We start from the raw sequence: 14,015 nt of genomic DNA on the forward strand, positions 1-14,015 counted from the left end.
AAGGAAGAAATAAACGCTACAACCAAGTATATGCAGAAGGGTGTCATTTACAGGAGTCAGACCTGTCTACACACACACACTTGCCCTGGTTTAACTCAAGGTGCATTTTTAAACCAATTTAGTTAAACCATTGCAACTCCCACCCTTTTTTTCCACTTAAAAGTGGCTTATATCAATTTAGTTTAACTCAATTCTTCCTTATCAGCAAACTAAATTGATATAAACCAATCTTAATCTGAAATAAGACTGTCTATATGAGATTTTGCATTTCTTAAAATTGTTTTTTATTGAGGCTCCAGTAGGTATGTCTAATCCAGCTTCTATGTTGGTCTGTCAATCACCTTCCTCACGAGAAGAAAAAACTTGGCCTGCATGTTTTTGTCATATTGTGAGACACCCTGCGACATGCCCTAATAGTGGTAACAATGCTGATAAAGCCCTAGCTCCACCCCAATCCACAGTGATAAGATCTAAAAGCTAACACATAGTCATACAATGCATTATATACAACCCAAACACAACAGCATCATTTTAAAGAGAAAGGAGCTGACAGTGATTAGCTTAGAAAACTCAGTTGAAAGGGAAATATTACCCAGTGGATTTCTCTGCTGGGTTATATTTATTTATTTTAAGAAAGTGGTGCTGAGATGAGGTGGAGGTTCTCAGGAAAGTAAATTTTCATACAAGGGGCTTCCCATAGCAAAGATTTTGGTCACCAGCAGCCTACTGTGCAATGGGAAACCTGTAACAGGTGCATGGCACCAGAGCTCACATACCACTCAGGGGAGGCTCATGGTCTTGAATCTATCCAGTTCTTTCTCAGTTCAGGTACAGCAGAATAAGATTCATACTGATCTCAAGTCCCCACCCTAACAATTGTGCCTATATTTGTTACCAGAAAAACTAAAAGGGTAAGACCATATACACTATAGAAATGTTCCCACCCCATGTTATGCCTCGGGAAGAGTTCTGTAGATGAGGTGCAGGGTGAACATTTTGTTTAAAAGAAAGAAAAATCCAAATGGGAGTGTCAAGAAAGGAGAGCAGATGATTTAAAAAAAATAAATTAAAAGGATGGTATTTCTGGAAGAAAGCCAGAAGAGGAAGGAGAACGGGGCACATAATGTGCTGTAGAATAAGAAAGGAGCTAGAAGTGGAATTTCACATGCAGAATAAAACACAGTGCAATAAGGGAGTATTCAGATCACCTTATCACCTTTCAGTCCATGTTCTCCAGGGTTTCCCATCAGCCCCTGAAAAAAGAGAAAGCCCAGAATGAGCATGAGCACTGCTACTGTATCTTAAACACTTGCATCAGGTCTTAGTCACAGATAGGACTAATAGGACCATAGACCAAAATTCATGACACCCTAGGCCCTCTGGCATGAGCCACGGGTTCTGCACCAGGTCTCTCTCCACACAGCCTCTGAGGTGGATCATCAGATGTACTGCCAATTACACCTCCTGGTCTGGAGTTGCACAGGGAAAATGTTCCATGCATTCTCCAGTAATTCACACCTGCTGCAGACTGCCAGAGTGATGTTCCATCTACCAATCGTTTACTGGTCAGTGAACAAATACTACTGCTCATCTTTCTCCTTGTAAAGAAGACAACTTTCACCCAAAGAATGAACTGAACAATCTTCAGACAGAGTCCAATCCTGATTTGGACAGACAAGAGAGCACAAGGCTCAGTTACTCTCTTACCTTTAGTCCCTTTGGTCCCGGAAATCCTATTGGTCCAAGAGCACCCATATCACCCTGGTGAGAAAAACACAATAAATCAAATTTATTAGGTGTGTGGCTGATGGATCATCAAATATGGCATGAAAATCCTTCTGCCAGGATCCCTAGCCTTATTCACCAGTTCACTGGGATGAGTAAGACACAGAGGATTTTACACTGTTTGAAAACTTAAGAGCCACATCCTGTTCTCCTTAAAGTTAATGGTAGTTTTGACATTGACTTCAATGGAAGTAAGATCCTGTTAGTCAAGAGATTTATAATCAGTGCATAGATAGCTTCTAAGTAGAGAAATACCAAGCATATTACTTATACATGCAACAAGAAGAGCAACTTCTATTCACATAATATTTTTAATCCAGAATGAAGGACCACAAAGCACTTTGTAAATGTAACTAACTGATACAGAAGCTGCCTGCATGGATCACTTCATCAACTAATGATGTGCAGCCAATTTGGTGCAGAATTGTTGCAGTTCAACAGTGCACGACACCAAAAGAACAAAGGAATCTTCCAGTCCTGCTCCCATGGAAGTTCATAGGCTTCAATGGGAATAAGGACAGGCCCTAAAATAAGAGATATAGACTCCTATATTCAGTTGAAATTGACACAGTGAAATTAGGTAGATGGAATACCATCTAACTTCCCAAACTCAGCATGGGATTAACATCTACGGAATATATGCCAAGAAAGTTCTACCCACATGGAATCTAGAATACATTCTGCCGAAGGCAGGGAGGGAGAAGGAGACTAAAAATGAAATTATAACAATATGACGTTAGGAAAACCATGGATTAAATTCAGTAGATTCATGGATCTACATTCAAATGTAAGGATCAAATCTGGACTTGGTTGAAGCAGGTTCAACTTGAATGAAGCTAATGGAGTAGTATGAAATTTGACTCAATTACTTTTGTACGATCTCCTGCAAAGATTCTTTATAATCTGTTTAGCAGTTTAAAAAGTATTTCCACAGCAGAGCAGTGCTGCTACACTGAAACAGTCAAAGGTAACAGACCAATCCACAGCTGCATTTTTATTTCTCTTGTTTCTTTATTCTTAAATTGTTAGCTACTGGATTCTCTTAGAAGACTCCTACACTGGGATTTGAAAAGGAGCCTAAAAAAGTTTAAAATGGAATGGGAGTTGGGTGTCTAACTCCCTTAGATTCCTTTGAAAATCCCAGCCCGAGTTTATTGCATACCTTGTGATGGCTTGGCAAGGGCAGCCTGGCTCATTTAGCTGCCTTTGTACAACTCCCTTGCTGCATTTTCAACCATTCATTGGGCCGGTGTTTTAAACAGCATTGAGATTAGAGCACGAGCCTTGGTGAATTAATACATTTCCCTCCATCCCACTGTCTGTGGGATTAAGGAACAGTTATGGATGGATCCACGTCTGCAATGAAAAGTCCTTTCCAGAAGAAATCCCAGATGTTCTAAGTGAGCGCCTGCTCCAACAGGTCCTCAAACACAGCAGTGGAGAGGAGAATGGTGCAATTCATTCAAGATTTCCACATCGAGGGCCATATCTCACAGTGTATGAAACATCATATTCCGATATGTGATACACATGCAGGCAACATTCAAGGGTAGGAGCCACCCAGAGCGTAGGAGACCATGGCTGGCTCCTGCTAAATTAGGAAGTGGTCCCCCAATTCCTGTCGCATCCAGCACTTCAAACCTGAGCCCTCCTTGGGGACCTCAATCTATCCGAATCTCTAATGCTCCCTCAGAGGTCGAAACAATCTGTTCTTTTAATTCAATAACATCTTTGTATTTGAATCTTGGATTGAGGCTTATTTACAAGTCTGTCTTTGGCATTGCTTTGAAAAGGAGTTTTCAGCATTCTGCAAACCATTTAAACTCAAGAGGAAAAATGGGTGGGTTAATTCAGAACTTTAATTTACTCTAACATGCTGTTGAAGAGGCATTATTTTAATGCTAATATACATGAACATGCCCAGAGCTGCTATTTTCTATCATATTATTATTACAAGCATTTATTGGGCACTCATTGGTATCATATCTGGGCAAGTTACAGGGCTTAAGTCAAGACATAGTATCATGCTCCTCTCTTGCTGCTGCCTACAGCTTTACAAGTCTGCTAAGAAACCAAAGTTTAATTGCTTGGAATGGCTTGGCATAGAGGTACATCTCATAGCTCACCTAAGATGCATCAGATTCATATTTAGTCAGATTTCTGGGTCAGAGTTTCTCCCATTTTCTTTAGTTCTTGAACAACAATGGATTTTCCTCTTCCATTATCTGTAGCACTAAACCATTACAAGAGCCACATGAATTGAGATCTACAGAAAACCCACTTCAATTATATTTTGTCTTCTCTGTTGTCTAGTGAACATACCAGTTAATGTACTATTAACCGAATTTCACAGGTGCTCTCTGCAGAGGACTGACTCAGAACTAGAGCCATATATGGCCAGTACTGCAGTATTAACCCCAAAGGGATATTTTCCACCTCCAGTTCAGCCAATAAAGACAGGTATTTATGCATAGAAAATGAAGAGGTCAAAGCTCACTCAGACTCTATTTCTCCTTTTTCCTCTGTCAGGAGGAAGCAGCCACAACTTCACTGGCTCCTCGGAAGATGTTGATGGCACCTTTCTCAGCACTTGTCACAGCTGGTTTATTTTTGCTGAAGCTGCTCATCTCCACAAAAAGAGACTTTAAACCAGTATTTTAGTCCTCAAGAGCTTGATGTTGTTTCTCTGGCTCAAGGGGAGCTTTAAAGGGCTTTAAAAAAGGATATTGAAACAATCATGGATCCAGCAAGGAAAGCAACATGCAAGGATTCTGCAGCGCTATTGGCTCTGATTTCTATCATCTGTGGACAGGAGAGAGGAGGAGGATTGGGAGATGGGGAGAAAGATTTAAAAAAAAAAGACAGGGATAGCTACATTCCAACAGCCTGGAAATTCTGCTGCTGTGAGAATGCTTTACCCTTGTAGCACTACTGTGTCAGGTCTAAGAAGAAAAACTGTAGCTAGAAAAATGTTAAAGTTCATGTTATTAAAAAAAAAATTAGCCTTCATAGGTCTGTATTCAAACAGGCTTCTGATTGCTCTCTCCCCTATGAAGGGAGCCAGTGATACAGTGCACCATGCTCTCCTGTAATGTGTAAATAAACAGGGAAGCCTTTGCTGGAGGAATATTTCTATAACAGGAGGTCATGTGGCTGCAGACACACCACAAGTGCTGAGCTGAGGCTGTATTAAAACAGATCCCCTTTTCATACCTTCCAGAATAAAGTCTTCTTGTAGGAAAGTATTTACTTAACGCTCACCCACATGGTTAATTACGAAAGCAGGAGGCTCCAGTTACAACTAATTCTGCTCTTCAGCCTCCTAATAGCAAAGCAAAACCCCTGCAGGGAGCTCAGAAGTCACTGGAAATGGGGCCGAGGTCCTCAGAGTGTTCAGAATTGGGACAGAAGAATACTACTGCATGGAGTTTGGCAGGGTGGGGTATGTGGGCTTCAAGACACTTTGAATGCAGTGCATGACCCCAACAATTAGTGCCACCTAAGGAAGCTTTGCTAGCCATGCCTAGTCAGGCTGCTGACCCTGCTCTAGGAAAAGTGCCTCTTGCCACCAGCTGAGTAGAGACAGGAGATGGGGGTACAGAAGATCCATCATCTGCCCATTTCTTACTCTGTGTGGCAGGGAGGATGGAGGGATGGACAGGGGATGAGGTGGAATGGAAGGAGGATGGGGGCCCCCTCCTAGATCAGCCTCACTAAGGGTCCCTCAAAACCCTCCTCTCTCTGAACCAGCTCCTCCTGGAGGCTCATTACAAAGCCCTCTAAACCATGTCTAGCTCAGGTTCCCTTGCACAAAGTAGGAGAAGAAAAAATTCACTTCTCTCCCCATATTTTATATACAGAGCTGAAGCAACTCTCCCTCTGCAAGTACTGAGACACCAAGAGAACTCTCCTCTGCCTACAGACGTATGCAAGAGAGAATGTCTCCCCCAGGCAAACTTCTATCCTTTAGAGCCCCCATTTCCCAGAGCCTCCCCAAGCTGGAATGGTAGCAGCCTAGAAGAATGCTAGAAGAAAAATTCCTTACCATTGTCTAGTGTGAATTTGTGTTGATACTTCCAGTGGAAACTGCCTAGATTTGCCTTTGTTGAGTGGGTCGCTCTTTCTGTGACTTTGGAAATGTGAAGTAGGAACTATATGCTTTCAAAACAAAGCAAGGATGTGCACAGTTCAAACTCAGCTAGGTCACAGATCCTGTTGTATTAATTTGGATGGAACAAAGGGGCCCCAAAAATATCAAAGGTGTTAACATAACCCAGTCACTGTCCAACAATAAACAGTGTTAAAGTTTGGCAAACAGAGACCACAGCCTGTGTATTACCATGGCAAACACACCATTAAAAATCCTTATAACCCTTTAATAAAGATACAGAAAAAGGAGGAAAAACAGTTTAAAGCTTTTGAAATGTAAGTTATTTAATAAGGTTTTCATGTTAACAACATCCCTTGTTCTCTTTTCCTTTAGCTGGAGAGTTTTTAGACAGAACAGCCCCCTTGTTTGACAATTTTTTAGATGGTATCAAAGATAGTAATTGTCTTTTTTGGGGGAAAAGTTTGTTGAAATGGGCTGGAGCTTTTGTTGTTGCTGTTGTTGTTGTTAAAGTCCAATCCCTGCCTCCTAAGACAACAAAACAAGACAGACACACACACAAAAGGGGAGAGAAAAGAACAAGAAAAGATAGAAAATGCATCTTCCGTCTCTGGTGTTGACTTTCACATGCAACCTCACTGCTGGAAAAAACAGAGGCCCAGCACACAGTCTTATCAGCCACTCTGAGAGCTGGCAAACTTGTCAGGCTGTTTAAGGTATTGCATTCAGCTGTGTTTCTGGTCACAGGCTCACAGCAGTGATGCAAAATACACAATTTTGACCAGCTGAGCCAGACTCTTATTAGACAGAAGAAAAAAGGAGACAGATATGAAAGAGAAGAACTAAGGAAAAGGACTCATGGGATGTTTGTAGGGGAACAAGGACAAAAAGTCTCACATCCCAGGTGTTGGCTGGGATTTAGCTGGAGCTGGTGGAAGTGGCAATGTCATCTGACTTCCTCTGGCCTGGTTTGGTCAGGACATCTCTCAGGATTAGGATGAAGAAAGCCCAGGCTCCCAGGAGATGATGAGATGGCAGCCATGTGGGTGAAGCTTGCTCCTTTCTCATCACTCATCTTTCAGACAGCATCACTCTTTTCCCTCTAAAGTCTCTTTCTGAGGACCCCAAAAGGGGAATGATGGTGGAATAGCACATCCCCTCATTATTTTGTCCACCAACAGGCCTAATTTCTGACACACCAATTTTGCTTCATTGATTCTTGGTCTGACACTGTTCTTATTTACCAGGTACGCTCTTAACACAGTTCTTGAATTATATCAGTAGGCCTTTTTGTCTGGACTAATTCAGTCTGTCTGTCTCGCTTTTGTACCTTTTTCCATCAACGTTTGTTGTTAGAGCTTATTGTAAAACTCCATTAACTTTCACTTACTCCTCACAGCTGAGTTCACAATTAGGGCAAATTGGTAGGCCCAATTATTACAACAGCCCCTGCCAGAGAAAGTGCACGCTCTAAGGGAATCGGGTGCTGGTGAAGGACAGTGAGATGGCCAAGCCTAAAACACAGCTCCTGCTTACATAGGGATCACAGCTTTGACCTGCTCCACTGCCAAGTTATCCTTTCGTAAGTTTCCTGCCCTCTCCAGGTCACAATTCAGGACTTTTAGTTTGTCTGATTTTTTAGATCTAGTTATCACAGCCACGTCAATCATCAAATCATCGCACACACTGTTCCATTGCCATTCTGGTACCTTCTTCAGACAATTTCCCTTTGGGATTCCGCAGTCACATTGTACTCCAGCACTGGCTGATTCAGACCATTTCACATGGGATAGACTGTAGGAAAGGTCCCTCTTTTTCCTTGGAGGAGTTCCATGCAATCTGAAGACAGCACTTACAGCATCTATGAGTGAAGATCAAGAATGTACCTTTTGTGACAGCCCGAGAGCATGCAGATGGAGACCATCAACTGAGGCCCTTGCTAAAGATGCTTGAAGATGCAGGAGTGGTGAAAAATTTGATTATGTGAAGTCATCCTTGCTGTCCAAACATTGCAGGAATTGGTCATGGGAGAAGAAAATTCCTATGAGGAAACTGGTGCCCTTTAAAAACATGAGCACAAAATGGTTCTCTGGGAAGGAGAAATGTCATGATTCAAGCTACTACTGGTCTTGAAGCAAATAACTCTTAGGAAGTGATTCCTCTCTATCTGATCCACAACTGCACAGACTCTCCAGTCAGTTGTTTTACGACTGAAGAGCCAGTCTGTGAGAGTGGAGAGGAGGTATGCAGTTCTAAAGGTCCTTCATACATCAGAAATTTTATAATCTCGAAGGAAGAGACTCAAAGAATAATCAGGAAGGGAGAAGGCAGAGTAAGAAGGAGTAGGAAGGAGGAGCAAACTGACGGCTGCAAGCTTAGCAGGTGACCTCCTGAAAGCCAGTATTTGAAAGAAATGCCTTTCTGCACTGGAAGCAAAGCCAATCAGGATGGCTCACAACAGGACCAATGTCATGCTGGCTGGATTGGAGGGGTGGGGGGATTTATTATATTATTTAATATCAGTATGTCAAAATCATAATAATTTATGTGAGATATGCCATGACAGATACTGTTAGAAAGGCTGTAATGTGCTAAGTAAGATGATGATGTTTATGTTCATGTGTTATGTGTGTAATGGAAGTTATGGATATGTTTGATATATCTGTATTTCAAATTGTGCTGTGTCTGGGACACACCCTAGACATGATGGCTGCGGCGATGGCCTGCTTAATGGCCCATTAAGAAATTCACAGGTACAAGGGGCCCAGGGGGAAAAGTCAGGGATATACCTGAGAGTCACCAGGACTTACTCATGTGACTCTGGACTCCATTTTTGTTCCTGCAAAATTCCACAAGCAGTATGGCACAGACCAAAGGACATAAAAGGCAGCTGCCCGGGATCCATTTTGTCTTCAGTCACCAGTCTTTAGTCTGTCTTTGTCTTCAGTCTTCACATACCTTTGGATCAACTCTTCTACAACTGAACTGAAGCTGTGAAACAAAGGACGGAGACCCATCCAGGTTCTGGATGTATACCAGAGGGACTATACAAGCCTGCAAACTCCACAATTCTTCAAGAAACCTGATATATATGGACTTTCAAATCAATTGTATGTATTTGATTGATTTAATCCTTTAACATTTCTCTTATAGTTTGTTTCTTTCTTTTTATAATAAACCTTTAGTTTTAGTTACTAAAGGATTGACTGGCAGTGTGGTATTTTGGGTAAGATCCAAACTTATATTGATCTGGTACTGTGGCTGACCCTTTGCCGTCAGGAGAAACCTTTTTGGTAAAGAGCATAGAGTTTAAATAACTGGTCTCTTTACTGGACCTAGTGGCTGATTGGGAGCCAGAGATGGAAATGCAGTAAAAGGGGCTGGGTATATTTTATTTTGGCTTCTTGATAACCAGTGTGGGGAATCAGAAGCACTGTTTGTGGCTGGTTGGGAAGTCTGACTTCAGTGTCACCCACCAGTGCTGGGAGAATTTGCTCTCCTTTTGCAGCCTGTCCTGACCGTGGCATTTTCAGGTGGCTACCCGAGGCATGGATGGGTCACAACCAGGATAAAGGATATTAGAACAGACAGCCTTTTTGCTGGAAAAAGAAGGAAGGCTTTGAGTTTAAGAAGGACCAACATCTGCAGCAATGGAAGGATCTTTGATTCAGCCCTTGCTCAATATGTGTTTTAGAGCAATATGGGCCAAGATGGATTCTGTGATCAGAAATAGATTCTAGAGAACAGGCTTTTGGTCTCCATAATTCACAGTTCGATCTTGGAGTCTACACAGAATAAGGCTCACAACCCAGTGTTAAGCACAGGAAGTGTTTGTTTACATGCACAGAATTTGTCATCACCTGGATTGTTGTGTCGGACATAGGATAAAATTTTCATAAATGCTTAAGTGATTTAGGAACTTAGGTCTCGTTGACTTTCAATGAGACTTGGGGCTACTAAATCACTTCTGAAAATGAGACATAGGACTTCTGAAATTTTACCCACAGCAATTAAATCAGAAACGGAACAGCTCTACTGATTAAAGAGCTGTACAGAACCTCCAACAAAAGCTGGGATAACATGGGGAAAAAAAAAAGAGAGACATTAGAGCACATAGCTGCACCACTGAGGGACAAAATGAACGGTAGGTCTCAGCTCCCTGATGCAGTCTAGGCGTGTCCGGGAGCTCATTTCCACAAGAGCCTATGTTTGAGCCCTTGACTACTAAACAATAGTTCAGTACGATAGTATGTGGGCATGATAAATCAAAGAATGGGGACCTGTGAAATACATGGTCAAATCCACCCTCTCTCCTGCCCCCCGGTGTATATGCACTGCAGTTAGAACATAGGTGAATTGGCCCCTTGATGTGGGAAATCTTTTTAATCCTCACTGGAATCCTGTTAATTGTACGGAGCATTTGGATCTATCCCTATCCTGTCCATGTTGACTGATGGGACTTGGTCTCCCAGTGCACTGTCAGAAAAAGTTAATCACTAAAGATTACACTGAAGTGTCTTCTATTGAGGCTCTTTTCTATCAGCAGTAGGTTTGAAACCCAGGCATAGCGGTGCAGTGGCTCTGAGTCAGCAAAGTACGTGAAGTGATAGTCACTACTCACATGCTTAAATTTAGGTAGTGCCTAAGTACCTGGCTGAATCAGGGTCATTACAACAATTAGTTTATACAACAGTCTCTTCTCTCATTCACAGCAGCAGCCAATTACTATTAAGAATACTTTGCACAAACTCTCTCCTGTCAAATAACTAATGGCCAATGACAAAACAGTTTAAACTACTTCAGTATCATCCCACCATTGTCATGCTGACTCTGTTGTCCTGGGCTCTTATCCTAGTTTCTCTATCAAGCCCCACACAGAGCAAAACCTGTCTCAATTAATTAGCATGTACCTCCAGCATCAGGCTACACAGCACTGCTCTGACTGGAAGGAGAGATGCAGGAATGGTCTCTCTCTGCCGTCTTAAAAATGGTGAACAGGGATATTTAAGACATCAGTAAAATTTTCCACTAACTATTGTCTGAAATGTTACTTGTTAGCTGGTGAACACCTGAAGTCCAAGACAATGAATGGAATTTAACACAAGCAGCAGCTCCCAAGAATATTATGACTTAAGTTAGACAGTAATATCAATCAGATCATTCCCTCAAACTGCAGCCTCTTGCACCATTGCATACATCCTTATGTCTGCTGGGAGTCCATCATTTGTATTGGCATGGACAGTAACGTTCTTTGGTCTCTCATAACTTCTGAAAAACTTCTTCTCTTCTGGTTAAAGGTACTGGCTGGACCTCAGGAGACCTGGGATCAGTTCCTTCGTGACTGTGGGCAAGTCCTTGTGCCTTAGTTCCCTATCTGTAAAATGGGGATAATTATACTGTCTTTCTGCCATGCTCTGCCTGTCTGGTCTATTTAGACTGTAAGCTCTTTGGGACAAGGACTGTCCCTCACTGTGTGTTGTGCAATGCCTAGCACAGGAGTCCCCAATCTCAATTGAGGTGTCTGTGTGCTACTGTAATATAATAAATGATTATCCTGAGGCATGAGTAGATATTTCATAACTGTTCATAATCTGCGTGGCAGATTTCACAGCTAGCCATACACTAAGAGGAGACTGTTCTGAACAAATGCCATCTTAAAAATAATAAAGCTTCTTCTTTTGAGGGAAATGGCTCGAAACAAGAACAGAGCCCTAAAAATAAAAAGTGCCAACTTGGGAGCAGAGAGAGCACGCAGGGCATATGATCACCTCAGTGCACAAGGGTTTGTGGTTAAAATACCACTCTCTGTTAAACCAGCTCATGCCCTGCTGAAGTCAATCAGGGTGGAGCAGAGAGCAGATTTGGGCTGTGTGTTTGTGAGGGGCTGGTGGTTAAATTCCTACATATCAAGATGGCCAGATACTCCTTCATGCAATCATTTCACTGTCCAGGAATCATGCATCCTTCCTTGGTCAAACAATTTAGTTTCCTGGTGCTGCTGGTTAGAGTGCCTGTTTTTAGGGAAGAAAACAGACTCCTACTGGGAATAAATGCATTATCCTGTCTTTAAAGAAATACATGGTAAATGTCACCAAAACAGGAAGTCGCAGATGACACAGAGGGCTAAATTCTCACTGGCTCCCTTGGGCTAAAAAGGTTACATACCTGAAATTACCACCTCCACTTCCTTATCCCACTTTGGCACCTCGTCTTCTCTTCCCTTCTCCCCCCATCACAGTTTTAATCTCTCTCTCCCCCCTAAAAGGAAGAATCACATCCCCCTGAGTCTCCCTCACAAGAGGAAGAAGAAAAATAAAAATTGTGTATGATCGCAGTGCCCTGAAAGAGTTAAAGTCCTCAGAAGCCAAAGCTCTATTTGGTTTCATACTTACAATGAGTCCATGAACTCCAGGAGGACCTGGGGCTCCCAATTCTCCCTAAAAGGAAAGAGACCAACATGGTTACAGAATCTTTTTAGACAAACAGAGGCTGAAAAGGGGCTCAGTGTTTCAAGATCTTGAAGGAAAAGATCAGTCCCCTTCCACCCCCCTCCCATTCCAACAGCCGGAGCAACCTATAGCTTCCATCTTCAGAAAGCATGTTAATGAAGGAAGGCAGCCCCTCCAGACAGAAGGCTACTTGTTGTTCTCCTGCAGTCCCCGCAGTTATGTGCGAGACTGGCTCCCCCTCCTAGCAGCAGGCAGGATAAAAGGAGCATTTCATTGGGCGTTTGGCAGGGGAAGGGCATGAGAAGGGAAGACAGGGAAAGGGTGGCAGGTGAGAGGGAAAAGGAAAACAGGAAGAAGGGAACTGGACAGAAAGGATGGGATGAAAGGGAGACACGGGCAGCTAGGGAAAAGGAAGGAGGGAACGGGAGTTAAAAGGGATGAGCAGAGCACGGTGGGAAGGAAACGGGAGCAGCTGCTTAAGTACTGAGTGGTTAAACAGCAGGCAGCACGGTCTAGTAGTGTGTGCAGGCATGACTCGGGCCGGGAGATCTGGGTTCCATCACCAGCTTTGCCACCAGCTTCCTGTATGATGTTGGGTGGGTCATGTCACCCCTGTGGACTCAGTTTCCCCCTTTGTAAAATGAGGATAATCATGCAACAAAACCCGTCATAAGAAACCCCCTGGAAGAAAAGAAGGTTGTGTGACATATGGGGCCTTCCAGTAAAAGTGAAATAACCGTGCTCAGTACATCTGGGGACACGTGGGGGCTGTCTCCAGTGAGGAGACTGCTGCTAAGAAGTATGACCTCTTGTGTACACAGGGCTAAGTAGTTGCTGCAAGGGGGCCCACAGAAGAAAGAAAGAGCACAGCCACTGAATTGCCCTGGGACTGGGCACAGCACATAACACCTCCCGTCGCACGTGCAGGTCAACGCTGCTGACTATTGCAGAGGGCAGGGCAGGGCAGGACTCCTCTAGAGACACTCCAGTACCGGCAGCCTCTGCATGGAGATGTCAGAGCAGGAGGGTGACTCCTTTCAAGCCCTCTTTCTCCCATTGTGCACTGCTGATCCCAGTCTTGTCCGCAGTGTTTTGCAACCATTCGCCTTCAGAAAGGAAATGGGCTACTCCATGGGGAGGCTGGCCACACCCCCAGAGATTTTAGCAGGAATCCCTTCCTGATTCTGCTATCACTTCCCAGACCCTCGTTTGTAAAAGCACAGTAAGAAGCAGAGCCCATTACTATCTGGACGCTAAGGCATGGGATGGTACTCTCTGGTAGACCCAGCCTATTCAGAGGGAACAAGTGATCAGCAATAAATTGATATGCAAACATTGTTGTAAGAGATGCCACCCTGCCTAGCACACCCCAGGGGCATGCACAGAGGTGGTACTGTTATAGAAAATGTGGCTGATAGTTAACTGCCAATTGCCTATTTGAAACTATGCATTTTGGTGTGACTGTCCAAACAGCAGGATTCCCTATCCCACCTGTGCTCTCTCCCCGTGCCTCTTTTTGTAATGAAAGAGGTGCCAGGGCTCAAGCAATTTTTTTACTTACATAACTGACATGGCAAGTCCAGAGGTGCCTGGGCTATGAACTGCCAAGCCTAGAATGTCAGGGCTCAGCCCTGGCACAAATTAAGCACTGCCCCCTACTGAATACCATCCAT

The 14,015-nt window shown here is 43.3% G+C and overlaps 1 protein-coding gene across 1 annotated transcript in view; it reads right to left on the bottom strand.

Moving 5' to 3' along the window:
* The window catches only part of LOC137148917 (collagen alpha-1(XXVII) chain-like), a 226,174-nt gene that overhangs the window by 117,250 nt on the left and 94,909 nt on the right, over nt 1-14,015 (bottom strand). The window contains exons 15-17 of the mRNA XM_067542144.1: nt 12,286-12,330; nt 1,708-1,761; nt 1,209-1,253 (exon numbers count right to left, since the gene is read on the bottom strand). Of these exons, the coding sequence (XP_067398245.1) occupies nt 1,209-1,253; nt 1,708-1,761; nt 12,286-12,330 (144 nt within the window). The remainder of the gene's footprint in view (nt 1-1,208; nt 1,254-1,707; nt 1,762-12,285; nt 12,331-14,015) is intronic.

This window comes from Emydura macquarii, unplaced genomic scaffold (assembly GCF_026122565.2).
Source record: "Emydura macquarii macquarii isolate MOO-44397 ecotype Brisbane River unplaced genomic scaffold, CSIRO-AGI_Emac_v2 contig_691, whole genome shotgun sequence".
NCBI classification, from domain to species: domain Eukaryota; kingdom Metazoa; phylum Chordata; order Testudines; family Chelidae; genus Emydura; species Emydura macquarii.